Source organism: Thalia democratica, chromosome 1 (genome assembly GCF_965202585.1).
Source record: "Thalia democratica chromosome 1, ktThaDemo2.hap1.1, whole genome shotgun sequence".
Classification (NCBI taxonomy): domain Eukaryota; kingdom Metazoa; phylum Chordata; class Thaliacea; order Salpida; family Salpidae; genus Thalia; species Thalia democratica.
The window spans coordinates 103445407-103473199 of record NC_139165.1 but is presented as its reverse complement, the minus strand read 5'-3'; the positions used below and the strand labels follow the sequence as shown (position 1 = coordinate 103473199).

The 27793-nt window shown below is 24.6% G+C and overlaps 1 protein-coding gene across 1 annotated transcript; it reads left to right on the top strand.

Annotated features, from left to right (window-relative positions):
* On the top strand, positions 1-27236 carry LOC145848964 (non-lysosomal glucosylceramidase-like). The gene is made up of 22 exons (XM_082954114.1): positions 1-123; positions 565-697; positions 966-1054; positions 2824-2939; positions 3688-3858; positions 4681-4737; positions 5086-5182; positions 6113-6255; positions 6740-6875; positions 9888-10003; positions 13938-14098; positions 19469-19612; positions 20097-20171; positions 20555-20646; positions 20875-20982; positions 22052-22203; positions 23190-23296; positions 24103-24245; positions 24556-24662; positions 25143-25334; positions 26035-26147; positions 26478-27236. Exons 1-22 carry the CDS (start codon positions 57-59, stop codon positions 26575-26577), a joined length of 2619 nt encoding a protein of 872 aa, XP_082810240.1. The 5' UTR covers positions 1-56; the 3' UTR covers positions 26578-27236.
* Positions 27237-27793: the final 557 nt, after the last annotated feature.

Here is a 27793-nt window from a genome sequence, read left to right as displayed (position 1 = left end):
TTTATATGTAATTTTGTTTTGTTTACTGAATATACACCACTGTAAAGCCAGATAAGATGGCTGAAAATGCAATTGTCCTGACCAGATCTAAAGAAGAAGATGAACTGATGAGCACATATACTGGTTGGTGGACAAAATTAATTTATTTCAAGCTTAATTTAGGCATAAACTTATATTTAATCAGCAAAATTTAATATTTTGCTTCAATACAAATTGATAAACAACCTTTTATTTTTTTTTCTGAATTTTCAAGTTAATTTTTTAAAAAGTTTGAGTAGTTTTTACAATTTTGGTTTGTAAAAGAAAAATAAATTATTTCATATAACTCAAATCTGTTTTAAGTTCCCCATAAATTGTTAGTTTTACATTAAAGTTGTTTTACTTAATTACAAGATTAGGTTGCCACGTGTAAGTAAATGTTGCCTTTTTTACAGGCTAAGTTAAGCTAGATAACATTAACAAACTAAACTGTTTTAAAATTGAAATTGAAATTTAATAAGTATTAATTAAACTACAACACGTTTTTTTTATGTAGTACATAATAAAACTATAATTCATTCACAGGTAAAAGTAAAGGGTTGAATGTGCCAGAGCATGGGTGGAAAATTTCTCTTGCCCACAAGTTCAAGTGTAAAATGTCAAACTTTTTCTTTCCACCCTTATCACAACTTGCATCAGTCATACCATACAGTGTCAGGTTACTGATTAATTCATAATTTTAATGTATTTTCAAATTTTGTCATGTTTTAATCTGAATTGTTTATTGACAATTTTCAACAGTTAATTAACTGCTATAGCAATAAAATCATAAATTTGCACTCATTTTTCTACTTTGATGTAGCTTGAACTTATCTTTGGTAACATTTACCCAATTTTCTGTAATTATTTCATGTAAATGTGTTGTTTTTGAATGCTAAAATATTATTATAAAACAGTGAGTATAACCAGTTTTTTATTACTATCAGGTATTTAAGATACTACTCCAAGTTGAAAAAAAGAAACAAACGGCCTTGTATGGATGTGTTTTCTGAAAAACCTTTTCAACCAGTATACGGTAGGTTATTTTACATAATTTATTTCTGTTTGTGTATCAGTTTTTCCCTTACTTTCTACACCGTAAACTTTGATAAAATTAAAAAGTATAGAAAAGGTTTTTTTATTTTTAATCTCATTAGCTGGTTATAAATTTTAGTATATTTTTTTTAACAAAGACAGCTACAGATACAAATATTGTTATTGTTTTAGTTTATTTGTTTATTACTTGTTTAATATGACCTTTCTTGCAATTTGCGCTTGGTTATTTTTAATTTTTTATCATTCAAATTTCAAAGTAAACAAAAATAAGTTTTTTTTTATTACATGAAAATCGTTTTTTAACCCTTGTGGTTAAGCAGTTATCTTTTTAAAATTACTTTGTAAATAGCAACACAATGTTTCTATTGTTTTGAAAATCCAAACAGCATGGAAATAAGTTGATACACAGACTCATCAGTTTGAATATAATACATCAGACTGAGTTGAATAATATTATGTTAATCATGATTTCCAATATAAAAATAGAATTTTTTAATAATTATATTAAAAAATACCTTTTTGGTTCGAATTATCTTTTTCTTGTATGTGTTATTTTCAAACATTGTTATCAAGGTCATAGTGCAGAAAGGCTCCTTTTTACTTAATGTACTTTTGTTAAAGATCTTTAAGTTAGCTAGTAGTTTCTTTTTTTTTTGTTTTTGTAAAGTTCATCTAACTTTTGAGATATGAGGACACAAAGTCACATAGCCCAATATGTCCCAATAAGTCTTTTCTTGCCTTCTTTACTGTTGAAGGATCAGTAAGAAGACAATAAAAGACTATTTTCTTAAAAATCTAAGCCATGTATTTTACAAGTTGATCTTATTTTATAGAATTTTTTTAAGCTTGAAGATGCTTTTTATCGTTAAAAGAAATTCAAATTATTTTTTGAGATATGACCAGTCAAAGTCGGGCCGCATAGTAGGTTCCCTACAGGAAGGGAAAACTAAAACAGCAAAAAAGACTATTTTATTTAAAATCTATTTCCTCCTACATTTTTCAAAAAATCTTTTTCAAACTTTCACAGTCTAGTCTTTATACAACAACAAAAAAGTTTACTTTGGAATTAAAAAAATTGTAAAAATATTCTTTTTTGAATCAAAAACACTTTTTTTTTTAATTTGTTACATAAAATTTTTATTTTTAAAATCATTAAATTCATAAGTAACGTTTTTCTTTTAATATAAGGAGCATTTCCTGAAAATTTGAAGAAGATTGCTTGACAAATGAAGGAGGAGATAGATTTTTAGTAAATTTTAAAGTTTCAAATAAAATTGCCCTTGACAAAATTTGTGGTCCATACGTTTGTATTGGAAACTTTTTACAAAAAATAAAATATCTCAAAAGTTAAACAATATTTTTCAATTCTATAAAAATTGTTTTGTAGTTTCTATTTAAAGCTCTTATATAAAAGCCAAAGTTTATTTTTGTAAAAAAAAGTGTTGGACCCCCCTATGGCCTTAAATAACCAAAAGGTATATTTTTATATATATTCCAAGAGATAGAGCATGAAAGTTTTTTCATATTGTTGAATTGAAAAATTTTACACATCTGACTATATCTTAATTTTTTTTTTGTATGAAAATTATCTTAAAGCATATAAGTATAGTATTAATACAAGTGCTAATGTCAATTTTGGTAAAAAAGTATGGTGACCCTTCTAATGGCCTTAACTTATAATTTGAGTGCATGTACACATTTTAAAATTTCTTATATTTTTATCAATATTTAACTTGTAACTTTTTACAGGAGTACCACTTGGTGGTATTGGTTGTGGTTCAATAAACAGAGGGTGGAAAGGAAATATGAGCAAGTGGCATTTCAAACCTGGAATATACGAAAATCATACCCATCCTAGTAATAACGTCAGTATAAAATGATGTTGTAAACATTTCAAAAACTTATTGTAAATAGTATTAGCCAAAGGTAGTAAAAAATATAAATATATGAAAATCCCACTCATCTTAGCAAAAGTGTAACTGTAAGTTGAAACTAAAAATACTAAATTCATAAACAGTATATTACAAATATAATGTGACATTTAAAACCTAGAATATATGAAAATCATACTCACCCTAGTAATAATGTAAGTATAAAATGGTAAACAAATAAATTTAAAAACAACATATTATGAATATTATGAACAAATTGGATTTAAATCCTGGAATACACAAAATTTATACTCAACTAAGTAATCATGTAAATATACAATAATGGTTCAAAAAATGATAAACAACTTTTACAAACAAAATGAGTAAATGATATTTAAAACTTATGGAAATTATACTTACTCAACTAAGAATGTATGTATTAAATTTTAGTACGAAGTTATAAACAATTTTCAAATAATATGAACAAATGACTTTTAAAACCAGGAGGTTATAAAAATATCACAAACTGTAGTGAATATGGTTAGTATAAAAAAACTATAACAATTAGTAACAATGTGAGTTGTAAATTAAAAATAAATTTTATAAATACGTTTAAATTAAACCTATACTTTTGAAAATTAAGCATTGTTTATTTTTTGGTAATAGTAAACAGCTTCTAATAGTTTAAATTAAATTACTCCCTTAAATATATAAAAAAAATCATTAATAATTATTCCAACAGTTCATAGTGTCAATCCGCATCAGAGGCGAAGTGGCCTGGCAGCAAGTATTGAATCCGGGTAATTCCCAAGAAAGAAACCAGCATACCACGTGGAAGTGGGGGTTTTCCCCAAACCAAGCTTACTACACTGGTTTGTACCCCAGGGCGTGGAGCGTCTACAATATTCCGCAAGTAAGAAATTATTTCTGTTATGAACAACATAGTTTATCATAATCACCTGCAATAATTCAATATAAATATGTTGGCTCTAATTGTTTTTTAATACTTTTATTTATAAGGTTGCTATGTTCTTTTTTTTAAGACTGATTAAAACTTTGGACAGATTGGTTGAAACCGTTTGAACTACTTAGTTCTTACACCTTTTCCCTTATTAACATCTATTACTGGTGAACTAATTTTAGTTTAACTTTAATACTAGTCAACTAATTTTGAAATCGTTATTTAATGTTATGCACGCAGGTAAACTTTTGAACTAAAGTTTGTTTGTGTTTAAATAAATTAAAATTTGGTAGTTTTCCAATTTTTATAAAAATTCTTGCTGTTTGTCTGATGAGTAACGTTTTACAAAAGTTAATAATTTTGTCATCTGTATCAAACGTTTGAAAAAAAATCTGTTTATATTATTTTCATGTATGTTTACTTCATATTTTAAAGTGTGAAGTCTGTTATAATACTGATGTTTTATGAAAGTTAAAGTTTGTGAAAAAATTTTTCTACTTAATATTAGTTGAAAAAAATCGAATGATTGTTTAGGTTTTGGTTCTATTGGTTTGTTGAAAAAGAGTTTTGAACCTGAAAGCGTTTTAAACTTATATGTCATGCAATAAAAAATTGTAGATATTTCTAAACAATTATTTGATTTTAAAAAATTTTCAATGCTGTAGAAAAATCACGAACAAAAAGTTGACCTTATCCTGAACTGATTTAAGCGTTATATTCATTATATAAATTATTATTTATATCAGCAAATTAAAACTTGTATATATTTTTCAGTTGGATGTAGTGTTGACAATGAGACAGATTTCACCAGTTTTTCCTGATAATTACAAGGTAAGCAAAAGTGTTTTGTATATATTTAGTATATGTTTACAATAAATGGTATATCCTGATAATTACAAGGTATAACTTTGTATATATTTTGTATTGTATATGCTTTTTACAATAAATAGTATTTCCTATAATTAAAAGGTTAATACATATAATATTCCTTCATACTTTTTGCAACAAATACTGTTTCATTTTATCACCTGTGTTTCCTGTCAATTAATACTAAGTTTTTTATTACTTTTTAACAAGAAAAAATCATTTTTAAATTTTTCATAAAATACTCTATTTTTTTTTACTTTGGACACAAGCTTACCGTTACCAGTTTTAATTATTATTAATTTATTGATACAGGATACAAGTTTACCAGTAGCAGTTTTTGCTTGGGATGTCGAAAATAATTCGAACGAAGAAATTGAAGTTACTATATGCATGTGCATGGAAAACGGAGGTTTTAAAATAAAATTTTTATGTAATAAACATTTTAACTGAATAATGTAAAGTAATTCACAAATATGCTTTAAATATCTAGGAAATTTATACAAAAAATAGAGTATAAATTTCCTTATCATACTTAAAATATTTCAATTCCGTCTTCTGACTTTTGTGTATTTTAGCAAAAGAAACAAAACTAAACTCCTAACTTTCTCAAGGGGAACTTTACCAATTTCGCTTACTTAAGTGTACTTCAGTCTAGACTTAAATGAAATAAAAATTTAGTTATACTATTTAAAAATTAAGTTAAAATTTTCATGTGTATGGAAAATTGACGTGAAAAATAATGTAACCAATTTAGCGATTTGTATAACTAATTAGGAAACATGAAAATATGACTGTCTGGTGAATCAATGATTAAAATTTTGAACTTTTAAATACACACGAGAAAAATGTTCAACCAATTAATCTATTTGTATGTTTTTCGAACAATTTCAAAAATACAAACAAAACATACGTATGAATTTTCTTCAAAAGTTTTTTATTATTATGTATTTAGTATTAAAAAAATCGATACTAATATAAAGTTATGGATTGCCTTATCATACTTGGTTCAGTTCTATCTTCAGGAATTCGTTTATTCTAACAAAAGAAACAAAAGTAATTTAAACCTCTTTAAAGCGTTACTCAAGTACTCCTAGGCTTGTTAAGTATACTTGAGTCTAAACTTAGTGAACTACATACTTACCTTTACATAAAAGTAAACTAAACAGAGATATTTGATAACTTTTTATTGTGTTTATATTTAATATTTTAATATAAGCATAACTTGAGAAATAATAAGGAAAAATGTAGTATTACTCACGGTAAAAATATTATTTTAAACAACTAAATCCTTTTAAATGTTTTAAAATACATGCACATAAATGCTTTGAAGTTTTTCTAGGTTTCAAATCAAAGCAACCAAGTGGACTTATAAACAAGAAAACGGATGCAAATATTGGTAATATTGTAGGAGTGGAAATGATGAATAACATCGAGTATCCAAACATGCCGTTCACTATGTGTATTGGTGTTAATAACTCAAAGGTTTATTAAATATTACGCTATTTATGATTAAATCTTATCCAGTAATTACTGTGAGAATAAAATCAAAAAATATGTACATTTTAATTTGAATATAATCATGTCTATTAATAGTTTCAAGCCTAACATGTGTAGGAGTAGTTACTAAAACCTTATCTATTGCAATAAATCCATTAGCTACTTAATGTGTGTTTTGTTTAATTAATAAGCTTAAACTTGACTTTTTGTTTTAAAGCTTAACCAGCAGTGTTTTTGTCGTTTAAAAGTTTTTTTTACTAAATAATATTTTAAGCAAAAGAATTGTCAGCATAAAAACTAGTATTGCACAACTTTAAATTTTTCTTTTTACAAAATATCTTTATAATTAGGAACACTTAAAATTATTTATATATATTTAATTACAAAGATTATTTTGATTTTTTTTTATACTTCAAGTTATAGTGTATTTTTTGTATTGAATTAAACCACTTAATTTTTATTATATTAGGAAAATCAAGAATGTAGTTCTATGTACCACATGAACCCGTGTTCTAATAACCCCCAAATAAAAGACTCCTCTGCTAACATGTGGAAACACCTTCTCGATACCGGGAATTTACCTGAAATGGAACATGATTCTTATGGTTTGTTATGTGAATTTAATAAAAATATAATACTATTGTTTTTTAACTTATCTAAACTGAAACATTATTTTTATGGTTTGTTCTTTGATTACCATGAAATATTATTAAATGTTATTATGATAAAATAATAATATTACAGTGTTTCGCCGCAAAGCGGTGAACTCGAAAGACTTTTAAAGGAACACGAAGGTATTTATTTTTTTTTTGCGAAACTAACTGATTTTCAAAATAATTAATAAAATTAATAAAGTATTTAATTGAAGTCGTTATATGTTTTTTAACTTTACAAGTAAGGTGTTTATTAAATAATTAAATTGTACACAGTACAAGCAGTTTGTAAAATTGTGCAATAACTAGTTTTTTTGCAGACAATTCTTATATTAAAAATAACTTTTATTAGAAATGTTTACAACAAAAATGTATTAAATTGTTAATTTTCAATCTCCCCCTGTGGATAGATTACTGTGTCTTATTTGTTTTAAACTCAATAATAATTTTTGTTTATAGCTTGTTGAGAGAAGATTAGGTAATATCAGCTATATAATTTGAAAACTTTCTTATATTAGAAACAAACTTCAGAAAAAATACTAAAGGAGCAATTAAACCTAGAATTGTTGTTTTTAATATAAGTGTTTATGTATACTAAATATTTAATTTAGAGTTCTACATAAGTTTGTAATATCAGTAAATTTGTTAAACAATAAAAAAAGAATCAGATTAGTCTGAAACTTATTTGAAATTTATGACTTTGTAGATGGCTAGGTTTAAAATTAAGATATATTGTAAAAAATTGAATACACATTAGTTTTACCATTCAGCTTAGATAAATAGAAAGTTTATAATATACTTGATCAGCCAACTATTTGTAATTATAATATTTATGTAAATTTTTATTTCATACACATTTAATCATATAAAATAAGTTGATCACCATGCTATAAAGCATGAAACAGTTTTCGTATAAATAGAAGTTGTTGTTATTAATTGATACATCTTATGCTTATTTTAAACAAAACTACCCCCTTGGCAATTGAAACACTTAAAATTTCAAGTAGTCTGAAAAATACACTTTAAATATTTTTTTAATGATGTTGTACTTCACATAACCTTATTCTATTATATCCAAAAAGTGTAATTTTAACTAACTATATAGGAATTTCAAAAACGGTTTACTAGTTTTTAAATTTTACTTAAGTAAACAACTATATTCAATTTACTTTCTGTTTTATAATATTATTATAACATAAAAATTTAGTTACTACAATAAGATTTGTACAATTAAATAAAAGATTAAGTTTTGATATTCAGTTAAAAACATATTGCAAAAGCACTATGTTAAAAAACAACTGGTTATAAAACTAACAAAACAGTTGTTCATACAACAGTTATATAAAACATAAGAGTTTGTTTAAGATTTCAACAAATTATTTAACTAGTTTTAATTTGGCCGGTAATTGAGTCATCACATTAAACATTTTGTGGTTTAGTGATTTGTTTATAAATATACTATTTTTGTTTCGCACAAATTAAACAAACTCCCATACTATGTCTTAAAAACGCTGTTGTAATCAGTAAAATTTCTTAAATGTATTTAAATTTAGATCAATAATATAGTTTTTACGTAAAATAAATCCTTTTATGAATGAGTTTTAAAGTTGAAGATTATTGTTTGAAATAAAAAAACTGATTTCTAGTTACAATAAATTTTTTAGTTAGGTAGTATTTTAAAGTTAATATTAACATCTGGGAAAAACGTCTAAAACATATTCGAATTTATATTTTATAGTTTTAAATATTTTTTTCAATGCTCAGTTTTAATATCTTTTTATTAAGTATTATATTTAACTAATTCAAGTTTTAAAACCTCGAATTTATTTATAAACAACCTAACAGCAATAAAAAAACAAAAGGGTTGATCATGCCAATTCGATCATCAGACCACAAGTTTCGGTAGACTGAGACCGGTTTCGTCCTTATTAGGACTCATCAGTCAGTCACAACCGAAAAACTTGTAGTCGTCAATCTACAAACGGTTTATCATGCTTACGCATGAAGCAACCATTTGCTGGCAATGATTAGTGACGTCAGCATTGTCTTTGCCGTGCAACGTTTAAAACATTGTCCACTAGGCAAGACATCTGGTACGCTCGTTTTAGTACAATCAACAAAATCGGCGAAAGTCTGCAGAACAAGTCCGGACTTTCGTTTGCCGTGAGACAAGCTCAAATTTAACAAAAGGGTTGATCATGCCAATTCGATCATCAGACCACAAGTTTCGGTAGACTGAGTCCTAATAAGGACGAAACCGGTCTCAGTCTACCGAAACTTGTGGTCTGATGATCGAATTGGCATGATCAACCCTTTTGTTAAATTTGAGCTTGTCTCACGGCAAACGAAAGTCCGGACTTGTTCTGCAGACTTTCGCCGATTTTGTTGATTGTACTAAAACGAGCGTACCAGATGTCTTGCCTAGTGGACAATGTTTTAAACGTTGCACGGCAAAGACAATGCTGACGTCACTAATCATTGCCAGCAAATGGTTGCTTCATGCGTAAGCATGATAAACCGTTTGTAGATTGACGACTACAAGTTTTTCGGTTGTGACTGACTGATGAGTCCTAATAAGGACGAAACCGGTCTCAGTCTACCGAAACTTGTGGTCTGATGATCGAATTGGCATGATCAACCCTTTTGTTAAATTTGAGCTTGTCTCACGGCAAACGAAAGTCCGGACTTGTTCTGCAGACTTTCGCCGATTTTGTTGATTGCAATAAAAAAACATTAGATTTTATAAAAAATTGTGGAAGACAGTTTTTTAATTTAATTTTTTTTAACACAATTTTCTTCTACTGCAACAAAAAAAAAGAAACTGCATAATCAAATTTTATAAATCATTAACCTCACAGAAGCAATAAGCTACCTATGTAGCTTGCAAATTTCATACGTTATAAAATGCATTATATTCTATTTGGAAAAGACATATACGTGAAAGTTACATCATGTTATTTACAGAAACAACAGCTAATAATGAGAAAGTAGCTTGTGCAATTGCATGCAAGTGCAAGATATTACCAAATAGCAAAAATGATGAATCCATGGATTTCGCTCTATCCTGGGACATGCCATCGGTTTGTATTTATTATATTATAAAAATAAAATAAAAGTGTTTATTTATAGAAATTAAAGTTCTTAATATTTAGAAAAAAAGTAAAAAATTGTTTGGTACTTTAAAAAATGAAATAACACGCATTAGGATTTGAACAAAAAAGGAAAGTATATAAATGTAACTTCAAGCGTTTTGTATTTGTTATTAAAAAGTTTAGACTGATATAAAACTTAGATTTTTAAGAATTATCTTGTTTGATTAAAAACTTAAAGTTCTTTAAAAATAGTTTTATTTTTAGTTTTATAGTGATAGTCGTGATACTTAATAGTGCTTTGAGTTGATACATATTTTTTATCTGTTCTAATTTTAAACTTAGATATTAATTACAAGCCATGTTTTTTATTTATAATTAGACACTTTATAGGATGTAAAATTACACTAAAAATAATTTAGACTCAGTATTAAAGCTCTGTAAATTATGCGAGTGAAAGTTCTATAATTAAAATAAAAGTTTATCAAATTTCTTTATTTTCTTCTAACTTTATTGTTTTATTTTAGTCTCATTGTTTCAACTTATCTGTTTAAAAAAAAGAAAAAAAAAGTTTTGGATATAAACCTTAGTTGTCAAAAAAAAAAGAAAGATATTAATTAAAAAAGTAACTTGTATCCTATATTAATCAAAAATGTAAACTTATTTACTTTACACAGATAACTTTAACGGGTTGTACAATGTTGTAAATAAATATTTGTATAAAAATTTGTTTGTTTTGTAAATTTATACAAGCAAAAAAATTGCAAAGGAAGTTTTTTAACAAATTTGCATACTTTATTAATTTTTGTTTAAGCTTAGTTAGTTGCAGTTTTAAAGACATATTTTTCAACATTATTACAGACTAAAAGCAACTATAAATTTTAAATTAATATTTTTAGAATTTTAAAAACAGTTATTTATAATAAATTGACTGGTTAAAGTTTGAAAATTTTTTACACGTTAATCTTTTGAGTAAAAACTATTAAATCTATATTATATATTTAAACTATTAAAAATGACACTTTTTAAAAATTATGTAAGTTTGTCAAGTTGATTCATTAACATGTGTATTTTATTAACGGTAAGCTTAAATTTGTTTGAGTATTTCAGTTAGTTTACTAATTAAACAAAACATTATTGTTTAATGTAACATACTTTATGTTTATGAAATAAGAGTTTTAAATTTTCACCAAAAGTTTAATCTAATATGCATTGCTGAAAAAATAGCAAAAATCAAGTTTTCTTTAAGACTTTTTATTTTCATTTTAACACAACGAGATAAAAAGATGAGTTTCTTAAAGATTATTGCTACATATAATACAATTTTGAAAAAAAAATCTAGTCATTTACAAGTACTGCAATGAGAATCTCTAGTTTGTCATGAGTAGCAAATTTTCAATAAAAAAAATAGAACTAGACCATGGTTCTGCTAAAAGTTATTTCAGTGTTATTTCATTAAGCATTTATTATTTAAAGTTTTTTAAGTTGTAGAGAACAATTTAAATAAACAATTTAGCACTCTGAAAATCAAATTTAAAATTATATTTTTGATAGTTGTTGCTTTTATTCACAATTTATTCAGAATAGAATATATGTTCAAATAATGTTTTTATTTTATTTTACTTATGCTACAATATATTACAAGTAAGTTTTAACTCTAGTTAAAAAAACAGTTTAGTTGTATTGCAAAAAGAAATACTTTTTTATGAAATTTTCTAAATTTAACTGCAAGTAATGTTAGATCTAGTATTGAAACTGTTTAAATTTTTTGCAACAAAATTATTCATGTCTCGGTTTAAATTCGTTCTGTCACCTTATCTTGTAAATTATTCATTATTTTACACTTGTTATTTTATTTAAAAATAGAAAATTTCAAATTTTTCTTCTACTGATGCTTGTCAATAATTTAACCGCTTTTTTAACACGGAAAGTTTAGTGCATTTTTTTTGTAAATTTTCAGTTTAAAATTTTAACAGAACGAATATAACCTTGGTGAGCTGACAATGACTTATAAAAATCTCTTTTAATTTTTACTACATTTTAAACTTTATATATTAGAAGTTTTGTAAATTTTGCATAAGTTGAATTAAGTTTTTTTAGAAACTGTTTAAGACCCTTTTCTATAAATTATTTACAAAAGAGACAACGTCAAAAAGTATAATTGATTGATATCCGCAAGTTTGAGTAGCTTTTTAAGTTTATTATGGTAGCTTGATATCTATTAGTATTTTGAAAATAATTCTAATGATATTCTCTTGATTGTAAATTCATTTTAAAAGTCGAATATTAACTAGCATAGAATAAAAATAATCTGTTTTTAGGCAAACTTTATAAGATTTTTTTTTATTTAAGATGATAACCTATTACATATTTACAAAAAATAAACAATGAATTCAATTTAACACAAAATATTTTAAATTCAAATCTAAGCATTTATTGTACACACTTGAAGCCATTTAAAGTATATATTTGTACTGTTTTTTATTACAAATGACTTTAAAAATATCAAATATATAGGTCAACTGTCTCAAATATCTTTTTAATATCTTAATGTTTAAAACATTTTGTTTTTGAACTACATTTACTGTTTGTTTGTTGTTGTCAGTATTTCATTTCGATATATTTACACTCAAAATATTACAAACCTTTAAAATTTATTTGAGTTCTGTATTGTTTTAACAATATAACTTATTTATTTATTTTAGTATATAACTCTATACTACTTTTTGATTAAATGGTTGTTTAAACGTTATAATCTAACTAATATATTTTTGCGCTATTTTATATTTACTGTTGAACAGCTGTCTAATAGTAATGTTTAAAATAAACCTTATAAAGATAGTTAATAAACGTTTCAAATTAGCAAAATTAAAAGTTTTAAATATGAATTTTACTTTTTATATCTAAAAAATGCCTTTAAAGTCAATGCATATTATATTATTATTTAGTTATGATTAAATGAAGTTTACTTGTTTTAAAAACAATAACTTCAAAAAATACCTTAATGCTAGGTGATAAATTAATTTTACTGTTTGACCATAAATCAAATTAAAATTCTTCATCTTCATAAATATTAAAAAATATACAGTATATAAGCCGTCTAAGCTTTATTATTTAATTAAAACGTATATCTTTATCCTTTACGAATTTATGTAAATGTATATATATATTATTGTATTTTTTACTTGAATGTTTTTACAGGCTTGTTTTGTGTTAGAACTAAATTAGTAAGTTTTATCCTACTGTACATGTAAATTTATTTGGTTGAATAAAATTAACTTAACTGTATTTAACTATATTATTGCTTTTACGCATTTTAATACTCATACTTATACATTTTATCACAAATATAAATAAAAAAATATATGAATAAAACTATATATAGTTCAGTTGTCAAAATCTAACTTTTGAACTTGATAGAAAGTTTGAAGTAAAATATTTTTTAGTTTTTTTTGTGTTTGTAGTCCAACTTTACCTTTGTTTTATTTGTTTTTAGCTTTTTAATAATGAAAAGTTTTATTTTTATTTTTGATCCAAAATGTCAAATATTATAAATAAGTTTTAAAATATACTTTTAAATGCAACTTTAAATATACATACAGTTTGTAATTATTTTGACTAAAAACGTTTGTTAGCTGACTATTAGAAATAATATTTAATAAAACCTTACTTTTATATAAATATTTTCACTCCATTAATAAATTAACTTAATTTAGAGAAACAACAAAATAAATCGCAATTGTATACAAATATTTTCAAAATACGTATAGTATATATATACATAAACATATAACTTTTTTTACGTAACAAAGATTTTTTGTAGAAACAAGTGTTAAAGTAGTAAGAAAAAACTAGGTAACCATTAAATAAAACTTATTGTTAATTAAAAAAATTTAATACATTCAAATAATATTTTAAATTTCAGGTGCAATTCGGTGACAAGGGTGCAACATACAAACGAAGATACACGAAATTTTTCACCGATGACGTCAACAGAAGCTCTGTTATGACGTCATACGCGTTAGATAACTACAGAAAGTGGGAGGAAGAAATTGTGAAGTGGCAGCAACCCGTGCTTGATGATCCGTTAGTTGATTTGAACTATCAAAATATAGAAAAATATTGTAAAAAAAGTGTAGAAAAAAACAGAAAACTATTAAAATGTTCCAAATAATTAAATTTGAATATTTATTATTTATTTCGTTTTTTTGATTATTTATTGAAGTCTTATATTGGAAGCAACCTGTGGTCCAATTGTTGTTTTGAATTCATATTATTTATAAGAAGTTATTCAAATATTAAACAAAATGGGCAAAATCATTCTTAAATAGGGAAGATCTCGGCTATCAAAGGGGCGTAAATTTTTAGGCAGGGGAGAAGAAAATGGGAACTAAACTAAAAAAGGGCCGATATCTAATAAATGGAGCCATTATTTTAATTTTTTTGCCAAGGGAGCAAAATGAATTTTGGAAAACCTGATGTAAACAAATATATTATTAATGTTTTTCAACTGCAGGGTTTTAAAACTTTTTGGTAAAATTTTAAATTAATATTTTACAAAGTTTACAAGGTGTTAAAGTAGATATAAAGCAAACTTGTTTTGTATAATTTTCTACAAAGTTTTAATAATTTTTTTACTCAATGTCGCGTACTTTATTTAGTAAAAAGTCATTTTTGAAAATTTTAATACAAATTTATTAAATTCTTAAATAAAATTCAAGTTACTTTTTAAATATTTAGAATAAAGTGTTTGTTGAAAAAACAATGTTCATATGTTGATTAATGTTATTTTTAGTTTAAGTTTTGTTTGAATCAAGCAAAAGAGTACCAAAAATGAACATTCTAAACATAAAAGTATTTGTAATATATTTGTTTTAAACTTTATGATATCATAATGAGCTTATATTTAAAATTAAGTTTCAATTAAAAAAAGGCTAAATATTGGGCTTTTAATATTGCCTTTATTGATTATCACATGATTTAAAACACATCTTGTTTATAGTTTTTTCCTAATTTATGTATTCTTTTTAAGTTTATGTCTAGAAAGTATAAATAATTTAAACTAAGTGCGTAAAATGATCTAATGCTTATTTTTATAGATTTAAAATGCTTTTATAAAAGTTTTTAAGAAAGCTTTGAATTAAATCACTTCGTATTATAACTATAAACAGTAATATTTCTTAAAATTTACAATTTAATGAGCTACTTCTGCATTTAGTAATTTTACAAAGAAAAAGTTATCACATAAAGTATAATCCAACATTTATCTTAATTTATTTAACTAACTACAATCTAACATTTTACAAATACCAGTTTACAAAGTTATTTATTTAATATTTTTCAGTGATAAAAACTATTTAAAATCAAGTATCAGTTCTGCCATAAACGAAATGCAAAGAAATATTTTTATTTTTTTAGCCTTGAAAAACATTTGAACTTAATTAAAGGTTATCTATTTTATGATTTACATTCTCGTTTAGGTTATCTAAAGTAGTTGTTTCAACAACAATCGTCAACAAATTTGTAAATAGAGATGTTATTATCACATGTTTTAAAGAACTAATTATGACGTATTAAATTACAATTTAATTTAGATTATGTAAAAAATAATCATAAATCAGACGTGTTGTTATCTCATAAAGAAATTGTTTTATTATAATTTCACTCAAGTTCAAACAATATCAAAACAATATTTTTTTTTAGTTTTGTTGAGCCAAATATAGAATACTTTCCCAATGACAAAATCTTAAAATTAAGTGTGTCATAAACTTCTTATCTAGTGAACAATTGTGTATGAACTATGCAAAAATAGTTGTTTAGTACTTTTATCATAAAATTAACGTTTAATTTTGTTTTAGTATTGGGTTTTATTAGAAAAAAAAAATTAAACATATTGAACAGTTTAATAAAGTTCCAGTTTTATTACAACAAATATGTTTTCCATTAAAGATTAGCTTAAATGTCGCAAATAATAAAACACCATTTGTTTAACCACATTGTTTATAATGTTTATAAAAAATACTATTGTTATATTTTTATCAGAAAATTAAAAGTTAAACATAATAAATAGTTCAACCAAGTTCAAGTTTTATCACAACAATTTTATATTTTTACCTTAATAAATAAATTCACATGTCGCAAATATTATCAAATAATAAAACACAGTGTGTTTGACCACATCCTTTAATAAAAGTGTTGTAAATAAACAGCTACAAGTTTTATTGCTGCTTTTATTTGACCATTTTAATTTTTTAAAACTTTTAAAGTCAAAGACAAGAAAATTTAACAGCTTAATAAAATTGTTTTAACCTGTACTTTATTTTTTATTAAAATTAATAAAGCTTTGTATTTAGTTGGTTGTTTGTTTTAGTAGTAGAGAAATTTTAAAGTTACATTTTCAACATGGTATATATCACTTGCCATGTTATTTTATTTGAAATCTCAGTGACTTTTGAAGTATTTTAATTTTTATGATGTGATTTTATGATATTTCGTTTTATTAACTACTTACATAAATGTTACTGCGCTTTAGAAAATCAAATTATATTTGAATACAAGTTTTTAATGATAAATCTGAAATAGATTTATTATCATAAAAACTTCACTAAGTGGTTTCAAGCATCAATTTAAAATAAGAAAAAATTACTTTACTTATAATAAACTTTAAACTTCTAATTTTTCATAAATATTTGACAACAAAATCAAGTATAAATTTTTTTTTGTCAATTCAAAACATTGGAATTTACTTGCGTTACCAGTTAAAGTTTCCCAATAAATTCCTGATGTTTTCAAAACATTAATATTTTGTAGTTAGTGTGTGAAAATGTATCACGTTCAACCAATTATCACATTATTTTAACATTAATTTTTCAATGGTCATGTAACCAAAAATATACTTTCTCTTTATTTTTGCATGTACTTAATATTGACTGTAGGTGTTATATATATTCAATATTAAGTATTAGATATACTCATACTATACAAAAAATAGTTGTCTAGTACTTATATTGTTATAATTATAACCTTTAACCAATTATATTTTAAGGGTTAGTTTTTATTAAAAAAAAATTTAACATATAGATAGTTTAGTCAAGTTCAAGTTTTATTACAACAATTCTGTTTTCCATAATTAATTAATTTACAATTCGCAAATAACAAAACACCATGTGTTTAACCACATTGTTTGAAATATTTATAATAAATTGTATTGTTATATTTTTACCAGAAAATCATAAACTAAGAATAGTAAAAAGTTTAACCAAGTTCAAGTTTTATTAGAACAGTTCAAAAGTATGTTTTTCTTTATCAAATTAGTTTGCATGTCGCAAACATTATCAAATAATAAAACTCCATGTGTTTAACCAAATCCTTTAATAAAAATGTTGTAAATAAACAATTTCTAGTTTTATTGCTGTTTTTATTAGACCATGTATACCTTTAAAAAATTTTAAAGTTAAAGACAAGAAAAAAAACTTATATTAAATTTTTTTAAGCGATATTCTAGTTTTTATTAAAATCAGTAAAGCCATATAATTAGTTGATTATTAGTTTTAGTAATAGAGCAATTTTAAAGTTTGTTTTTCATTGTATATATCACTTAACCATGTTATTTCACTTGAAGTCTCAGTAACTTTTGAATTAAAATAGTTTTTCTGATTTGATATTATGATTTCTCGTTTTATTAATTACTTACATAAATATTACTGCGTTTTAGAAAATCAAATTATATTTGAATACAAGTTTCTAATGATAAATTTGAAATAGATTTGTCATCAGAAAAATTTCACAAAGTAGTTTCGAGTATCAATTTTAAACAAGAAAAAACTAATTAACGAACAATAAATTTTAACACATTTCCAAAAGATAATTTCGAAAAAAATGTTTGACAACAAAATCAAGTATAAAAATTTTTATGTCAATTTGAAACATCGTAATTTATTTGCGTTACTAGTTTTAAGTTTCCCAATAAATTCCTGATGTTTTCAAAACATTAATAAACATTAAGTCTTTATTTTTACATTAGTATTTTGTAGTCGGTGTGTCAAAATGTATCACGTTTAACCAATTATTACATTATTTCAACATTAATTTAAATAAATCATGTTACCAAAAATACTTTCTTTATTTTTAAGCTTATGCTAAATATGGACTATGCTTGTTTTTTAAATATTAAAGACACTAAATTTATAAACAGCTTAAATAAACATTAAATATTCAGCTTATCACTGCTTATTTGTGTTAAACTTTGTATTCAATTACAATAAGTTTATTTTTGTTCATAAAACAAAAATATACCATTCAAAGTTTATTTGCAAGAGTCATGGTTTAAGTATTAAAGTTATTTTTTTGTACATGAATTATTTATCAAAGTCATATTCGTAAGTTTCTAAAAAAAAAGTAAGTTTTTTCTTGTATACTAAGTTAATGTCTTGTTAACACAATAACTTTAATTTTTTGTTGAAACTTTGTTGGACAAAAAAAACGTAACGTCTTTAGCTATATTCATTTAGAAAACTTATAAATAATCATTGATATGGTCAAGTTAATGGTTATAAAAATGTTTTGTTATGTATGGTTGCGTTGTTTATTTGTTAAGATCAAGTTAACATTTTAATATTTAACTATACTTTTTAATAACAAAACGCTATTAAGTAACTTAATCACACTATAAAATTCAGACATTCACTTGTCTCTAAATGCTAGACATTTTTATACTTATCATACTTATAATAATCCCTACTGTTATTACGTATTAATTTTCTCCTTTAGATTGCTAATGTCTTTTTTATTTTGTAGAAGATCTTTTCTCATTAATTAGTAATTATTTCAGATTATTTTCAAAATATGGTTTTAAGAAATAATATGTTAATTTTTGCTTTCTGTATAATTTAAACTAATCATTTTTTATAAATGTTTATAATACAATTGAAGTTTTCTACACAAACAAAATTATATTTACTTTTTAGTAGAAATTAACCCTTTTTTTATTATTATTTTTTTGTACATTTGCAACAAGTAAAGTAATTCTTATTTAAAGTTGATATTTTGATGTAGTTTTAAATACAATACTCTTACAACTAAAATATATCTATAAAATAAGTTGATTTTAAATTTACGCTATAAATTAATAATTAAAAGCATAAACAACAATAAGTATTGCCAAAGTAGTAATTAGCTTTAGATTATAGCTCGAAAATAATTGTTACATTTTTAATAATAATCTATTACAATAAAGCGATACAAAACGATACGCTTAGTATTACTAAACGTTTCTTTAATAATATTATTGGATAATATCTTTAAAACTCTATTCAATTATTGATATGAAAAATGAGTTTTTTAGTTTTTCAAATAAGTATCTATTTGATTACAGAACATTACCAGCCTGATATAGATGAGAAATAACTACTTCATAAAAATTTTTAAGTAAATTATATCAACAAATATTTTAAACAGAACATTACCAACTTGGTACAAGTCAGCAATTTTCAACGAGTTGTACTACATCAGTGATGGAGGAAGTATATGGGTTCAACCTAATGATGAAATAAATAATGATCCTAATAAGTATGCACACATGCCTGAAGTAAATAAAGAAGTGTTAGTTTGTTTAATTTTTAAATAATAATGAAATAAATAATGATGCTAATAAGTATGCCCACATGCCTGAAGTAAATAAAGATATGTTAGTTTTGTTTGGTTTAAGTAATGATATAAATAATGATTCTAATTTATGCGCACATGCCTGATATAAAAAAAGAAATTTAAGTTTTGTTAACACTTATAGTTTAAATATAGATAAAAGATTATGTTAATAAATATGTATGCTAGTATGCCTAAGGTTAATTTAAAAGTGTTAGTTATTATGGGTTTTTTAATTTGTTTGTTTTGACTTAACCTTTTTGGTTTTCAAACAACTTCTAAAAATAAAAAGAATAATCCAAACTATATTCAAAAAGTTTTTTAGCTTTACATATATGCTAACATTATAAGTTTTTTTGAGATAGGTGTTTTATTTTCTTAAAAAAATATTATTTTTAACTAATAATGAAAACAAGTTCTAGTTTTTTTTAATATTTAACAGTGCAGACAAAATACTGAAATTGAACCTCAATGAAGATTATGGAAAGTTCGCTTATTTGGAAGGACATGAATATAAGTTTGTAGTTTATGATGTTTATAATTTGTTGTAGTTCTTAGTATGTTTTCTACTGTGAAATTGTATGTAATAAACTTAATTTTTGGTGTTTTTATATTAAATTTAGTTAATTAGTTTTACTTTCCAACAAATAAATAATTTGTTTAACAATTAAAATGTTTTTAGGTTTTGAACAAATTGTTAAACAACTAGTTTTGTTAATTAAATAAACTATCTTTTACAAATAAGCTATTTGATGTTGGACTTGGTTTAAGATTATTTAAAAAATAATCAGTTATATCACTACTTTAATGTACTATATATACTATGTACATTTTAATTAATTCAAGTGTTTAACTACATAGTATAGAAATAAAATATATTTGTTTATTTTTATTTTACAGAATGTATAATACATACGATGTACATTTTTACGCTTCGATTGCTTTGGCTTCATTATTTCCGAAAATTGAGCTTTCTTTACAGTCTGATTTCGGTAAGTTAAGTTTATTATGAATTATTTTATTGTGAATTGTTTAACTAAAAATTTTAAAACTTGACAACATACTAAATAAGGTTTAATACAGATAATTAGTTTTTAAATGTTTTAATTCTTGAACAGTTTTAATTTTAATCTATAAAACTTATAAAAGGTCTACTTTTCGCTGTATGCATTGCCATAACTGTTTACTAAATTTAAATTTTAAACAGTAATACTTTACAGCAATCGCCATTCTTCAGCAAGACACCAACAATTTTTTCTATTTATTCGATGGAAATAACGCCCCTCAAAAATCAATAAATTGCGTACCACACGACCTAGGGTGTCCTGGTTAGTGTTTTATTGATTAATTAATAATTTTTTAAATACTTTTTCGATAGTAATATTACGCTTTAAAAATAAATTAATACTGTACTTGTCGTGGTAAGTATTTTCATAATAACGTTTTATAGATTTATTATTGTTTATTATTTTAACTGTTAAAATGCCCTAAAAAATTAACTAGTTGATCTAGGTTCCCTTGGTTAGTAAAATAGTTTATTTTGACAGTATATTTTAAAAAATAGTTCTAATTAACAAAATTTTCAAACGACCGGTTTAGAATTAGCTATTTTTTTCAGAATTTCTCAAATTCTGTTATACTAGTTTATTTTATAAATGTCTTACTTAATTTAGTTATGGTTAACTAAAAGCATACTTCTAATACATAATATGATCTGATTAAGTGTATATTTAAGTGAATCGTGTGTTTTTAATTACAATGTCTAGAATAATTGTATGTAAAGTAAACTGATTTTAATGTTTTAAAAACCAAATGTAACTACAATACCCACAAAAGTTTGTATGTATAAGTTTAAAATTAGTGTAATTATTAATAAATTAGATATTTTGAACACCTTTTAAAAACTTATGAGATTAAACTAATATAACAAATTTATTTAACTTACGTTAAAACTTAGTATTTTTATTATAACTTAATTTAATAAATTAAGTATGTTTGTTTGTAATAACCAGTTTTAATAAACTATCGTATCTTGAAAACTGTTTATTTAGTTTTCTTTTTAATTTAACGAAGCGTTAAATGAATATCAATCAACTTAAGTTTATATTTTGACTTTTCTTATTATGCTGTACTTATACTCAAATGGAATGTCCTCTGTTTTTTGATTAGATAACCAAAATAGAAAAATATTATTTTTTTAATTATCTTTTTTCATTGTTGCAAAGTATTAGATATAAATTGTAAATAGTTTATTTAAATATTATACGGAAAGTATACAAATGACAAGCTATGGCTGGAAATAAACTAATATTTTCCTCAAAAGCTAAAATAATAACAATAGTTGTATAAATAAAGTGAAAACGAATACTCAAAAATAATCTAATATTATTTATACAGATGACGAACCATGGTTGAAAATAAATTCGTACTTCGTTCACGATACCGCTGAATGGAAAGACCTAAATCCGAAATTCGTTCTTCAAATATACAGGGATTTCCACCTCACTAAAAATAATGGTTTCCTTACAGCTGTGTACCCTGTTTGCAAGGTAAATAATTGAACTAAATTATACATTTTCATTACAAAAAAAATGTATTTTTTTATCATTGATAGCGTAGTCACGAACAAAAAATTATCTTTATTTTTTTCTCATAAAAGTCGTCATTATTCTGTGTTTAAGGGCTTATCCGTTTTCTCAAATTGATATATCACCAATGAAAATTTTGAATTAGTTCAGTTTTTATTGCCTACTGAAGGTGAAAATTTAAAGTACTTTATGCAATATAACAAGTACTGATAAATTTGTAGATTTTTTTGTAAAATAAAAAATATTTTTTTATTTAAAACGATTTTGATAAAGACAAAAAAAAATCACGAAGAACAACACACAAACAAGGGAAGGTTTGAGATATTTAAAACTATAATATTCTTACTAAAATTGATATAAAAATGTTTTCAAACTGTAGGCTATAAGGTCAAGGACACACATATTACAACATTACAAAACATTTTTTAAAGTTTGTTATTATGTTTTAATATAGACATAAGCTGAAAATAGAACTATACAATAATGTGGCGTAGTTTAAGCACGATAAAAACAGTATTGCTAAGTGCTGGAAGTAACAAACAAGTTTAAAATATAATCTAATGTTTTACTTATAATATATGATAGGGGTGGGCAACGCAATAATTAATATTTAGCCGGATCCAGATAATATTTTTAAATAAGGATCCGGATCTAAAAAAGGATCCAGCTGAATCCGGTAGATCACTTACTCAAAATGCTCCGGCCCGCTGAGGACTAACTTTTTTGGATCCGACCCGTCAATTCTTTACGTTGCCCACCCCTAATATATGATATAATAAAGTTACTGTACAGCTAGCAAGTTACTATTTTGTACAGGTAGTGATAAAGAATTTCTAATGTTTTTTTTTATATCATGTAAAGTTGCCAGATGTGTGTAAAGTTGCTCTGTATTATGTATATTTTTAATTTTTCATAAAATTTTTGACTTGTATTGTTTTTAAATACAGATAGTAATGGAGAGAAGTTTGAAGCACGATAAGGACGGTGATGGGTTGATTGAAAACGATGGAAGTGCAGACCAGACATTTGATGGTTGGTACGTAAATGGGCCAAGGTGAGTATATTCAGTGTAATAAATGTGTAAAAGTATTTGTGTTTTGTTCAGTTTATAACCATGATCAGACTTTTGATGGTTAGTAGGTAAATGGACCAACATAGTATAAATGTATACATTAATGTGCACATGTATATATATTTCGTGTATATGTTTATACAAATTAATATTTAAAGATGCTCTGTTTATACATTATAAAAGCACATGGGTTGACATGAAGTTCTTAAAGTAAGTGGTTTGAAGGTAATGTGTTTGAAAATTTAAGTAATGCTGAGATAATATGCTTGTGTTATTTTTGTACTTATACTTATGTTATGTAGGAGTTACTTAATTAATACTAATGAGACAAAAGGTCAGAATTTTATTTAGTGAAATGTGGTTTGGCTAATGTGTTGTATATTTGTACAATTTTTATGGTATATGTTAATGTAGCAACTATCAATCATTTTGATCTGTTTACTACAAAATCACTACCAACATGTTGTGTGGTGTACAGCATTAATCTCGTAAATTACTTGACATTTACATTGGTTACAACACATGTTTTATTTTGATTAATTAGCTTGAAAATACATAGTCATTTGCTTTAGTGTATTTTGATAATTTATTATTAAGCTTAAGATTATATTTTTTTTAAATTCAACAGTGCATACTGTGGTGGGTTATTGATTGCTGCACTGAGATGTATTTACTTTATAATAATTAAGCTAAGTAAAATTAAAATTTACAAATGTTAAAATATAATACTTGATATTGGTCAAAACTAGTGATTTAAAAACTCAAATCACTTATCAATCATTTTACAGCGCATACTGCGGCGGTTTATGGATTGCTGCACTAAGATGTATGGTTGAAGCTTCTAAGGTGTTAAATTATGAAGAAGATAGTCAATATTGGAAAAAAATTCTTGATAGAGCTGTTGTTGCTTACCAGAAACATCTTTGGAATGGTCAGTTTAAAAATTAAGAAATATTATCAAGTTTTTTATATAATTTAAAAATGGTGATTTCTTCACAATGGTTAAGCATTTATTAGTTGCTTTAAGAAGTTAACTCTATAGATGAAAATTAACCTAGTCAAATTATTTATCTATCTGTAAAAACAATTTGAATGTCTAAAAAATCCATTTGTCATATTTAATAAAAAAAAAACTTACAAACACTATTTAGCAGCGAAAACGAACTTTCTTTAATCCTTAGTACGCTAATTTACATATTTTTTACAAATAAGTATACTAACTAGCATATTAAATATAACAGGAAAGTATTGGAACTATGATTCAAGTAAAAACGAAGCTCATAAAACGAGTATTATGGCCGATCAGTTAGCCGGAGTTTGGTATCTAAATTCAGCTAACATTAATGATGTTTGTTTATTTTATTTATTTTGTATAAAACAAGTACAATAGCAGATCGTTTAGCTGGAGTTTAGTACCGTAATTCAGCTTTTATAAGTGCTTTATGTATATTTTTCACATTACACAGTTTATTTCAAATTATTGTATACTTCTGGGAAAATTAATAGCATTTAATTAAAAAAATGAAAGTTAGACATTCTCCTTGGTCTATTCTTTTGCCACCAAAGCTTCTGTTGATATTCTTACTTTAGTGACGTCAATAATACGTAAAATTACGTCATAAAAGTTCAATTTACGTTAAAGGTCTAAAATAAAGTTTAACATTTTAAGTCTAGTAATTAAATGTTGGAATGAAGGTAGTCTGCCTCTTTGATTTTATTCTATACTCTTTTTGATGGTTCTAACCATTTTTTTATTTGCATTTTAAATATATTGATCAAAAAGATCTAAAATAAACCACTTATTTATAGTTATTTTTATTTGTTTCAGGTCCTCCCTCAATCCAACGTAGATTCTGCTTGTGACGTCATATACGGCAACAACGTGATGTCATACTCGAACGGTTGCCATGGAGCAGTTAACGGTATGACGTCATCGGGTCAGGTTGACAAGTCGTCGGTGCAAAGTGACGAAGTTTGGACTGGTGTGACGTATGCACTTGCTGCAACTCTTGTTTATCAGGTTGGGAATATTTTTAAATTTTACTCTACGTTTTACTAATTTTAGTAATGTTTTTTTTTGTGTTTTCCTAAAAAGCAAGTGGTCTTTTAAACCTTAAAGGAAAGATATAGGCTCAGAAATTTTATTTTTTTCTGTAGTGATGCTCGGTTAGTTCGCACTTTTATACTTTTTATGTTTTGACTGAATAATTACCAATGCTACAGCTGCTACGTTGGTTTATCAGGTATACAATAATATATATAATTTAATATCTGTTAACAAGTAAAAAGAAATTAAATGCTTTAAGTAAATGTATTTAAGTTTATTATGTTTATTCTGACTAAGGTTGGACTTGTGTGACGTATGTATTATGACTTGTGTGTTAGGTGAGATATTAGGGCATTAATAAGTGTTAAGTGTTCAAAACCACAGTTACGTTATCAATGGTCAATGTTATGAATCTAAGTTTTCGCTAACAAAATTTTTAGACTGGTTTGATGAAGATTATTTTAAGTAGATACCAATTAAATAGAAATATTGTGTTCCTATTGTGGAAATGACATGAAGGCTTTCACTCGACTGTTTTCAAATTTATTTCTGGGTAATTCTTTCTATAATGATGGTGTTATGAACATAGTTAATATACAACAAGTTAAAAGAATTACCACAAACTACAAGTGGAATTAAAAAAATAGATAAATAGTAGTTTAATATTTAACAGAACAAACTCCAACAAGGTCTACAGACTGCGAGTGGAATTTACAAATCTGCCTGGTTAAAATACGGAATGTCGTATCAGACACCAGAAGCTTTCAAAAACACAAAACATTATAGGTTTATATTTTTATTAATAATTGTTATAAGTAATTTAAACAGTAATAGTTGATTTTAGCTACAATTTTTGTTTATACCGCATGAAGTCTTCGTAAAAAGTTTTGTTTAAAACTTATGATTTTTATACCTTAGTATCTAAAAACACTAGACACATTTCTTAAAGATGTTGTTATTATATAAAAAACAGAGTTTCACTAAGTTTAAATTTTTTCATATATATTTAAAATCTAGTTGAAATAATAACTAAAATAATATCTTAAACTTTAGAAATCTAAATTTGATGTATTTTGTATTAAATTACAATTTATTTTAAATATTTAATTATAACAGATCGCTGGCTTACATGAGACCGCTCTCAATTTGGGGTATTCACCACGCCTTGAACAAAAGCAAGGAAAAAGGGGAAGAACCCGAATTGAAACTTTGTTAAGTGAGGGACATTTTGATCCATTTTTTCTGTAGTATGGTTTTGCAGCTTTATTAAAACTTTTACAAATGATTTTGATGGTTCTAAATTTATATGTTTCTTACTAGAATGTTTTTGCTCTTTGAAGTAATGTAAAAAACTAAAAACCCGAGTTAGACTTTGATGTCTGTTTATAAAAACAAAAAATTGAATTTGTCTGACTAAACATTTAGTTTTTGATTTGTTTATGTTTAAGTCTGCTTTGTTTCTTTTTTGAAGATTTTTTTTCCTTTTTCAAAAATGAAAACTTTTTATCGTTGGTTTTTTATTTTTTTCTACAAACTACTAATAGTTGATTTTGTTGGACAACTATCTTTTAAAAGCATAAAATATTTTCCAGCGAAAAATGTCTTAGATCTTGTTTTTTTTTGCTATTTCTTCCCAAAACAAGTGCTTTTCGATTTTTAGTAAGTTTTTAGTGCTTTTAAGTTGAGTATGCTGTGTTTGTAAGATTTAAGTTTTTAACTTTTTTCTAAATATTTCTATTGACCCTATAAGATTATTTAATTCCGCTGTTCTATATTACTTTTACTTATATTTTTGGCATGATTCATAACTATTTTATTAAACTCAGCATTCGATAATTCTAATGAAGCAATTTGAAACCAGCATTTTAATTGACCTATTCCACAGTAAAATATTGATTGGTTCGTTTTAATTTTTACATTTTTTTCATTTTTTTTTTACTTGTTTATTTTTTAAATTTAGAAACCCCTTTTTTAAGTATGTGAACTTTAATTATTTGCTCTTTAATCGGATACTTAAATTTTCTGTTGTAACTAAGTTTCGAAGACAAGTATTTTTTAGTCCACAAGTCTTATATTCTATTTATGAAGCTTATGTTTATTATTTGTTTTAAACTAAACTGCAATAAAGTTCTATTTAATAAGTTCAGCTTAAAGAAGGTAAGTCTGAACTATACTGTCAGTTAGTTATCATTACCTAAAAACTAATTAACTATGAAATAGTTTTTCAAGCCATTCAGATATTTTTGTGCAATTTACAAAAACGAATTAAAATTGTGTTTCATATTTTTTCAATTACCATACAACTTTGAAATTCCTATCTTCAAATACTGCTTTTATTTAAGTTTTTTTAAATTTGAGTTAATACATTTTTGTCTTCTAATAGTTTTATTGTATGTGGTTGTAAGTACATAAACTTTATTTATTACATTGGA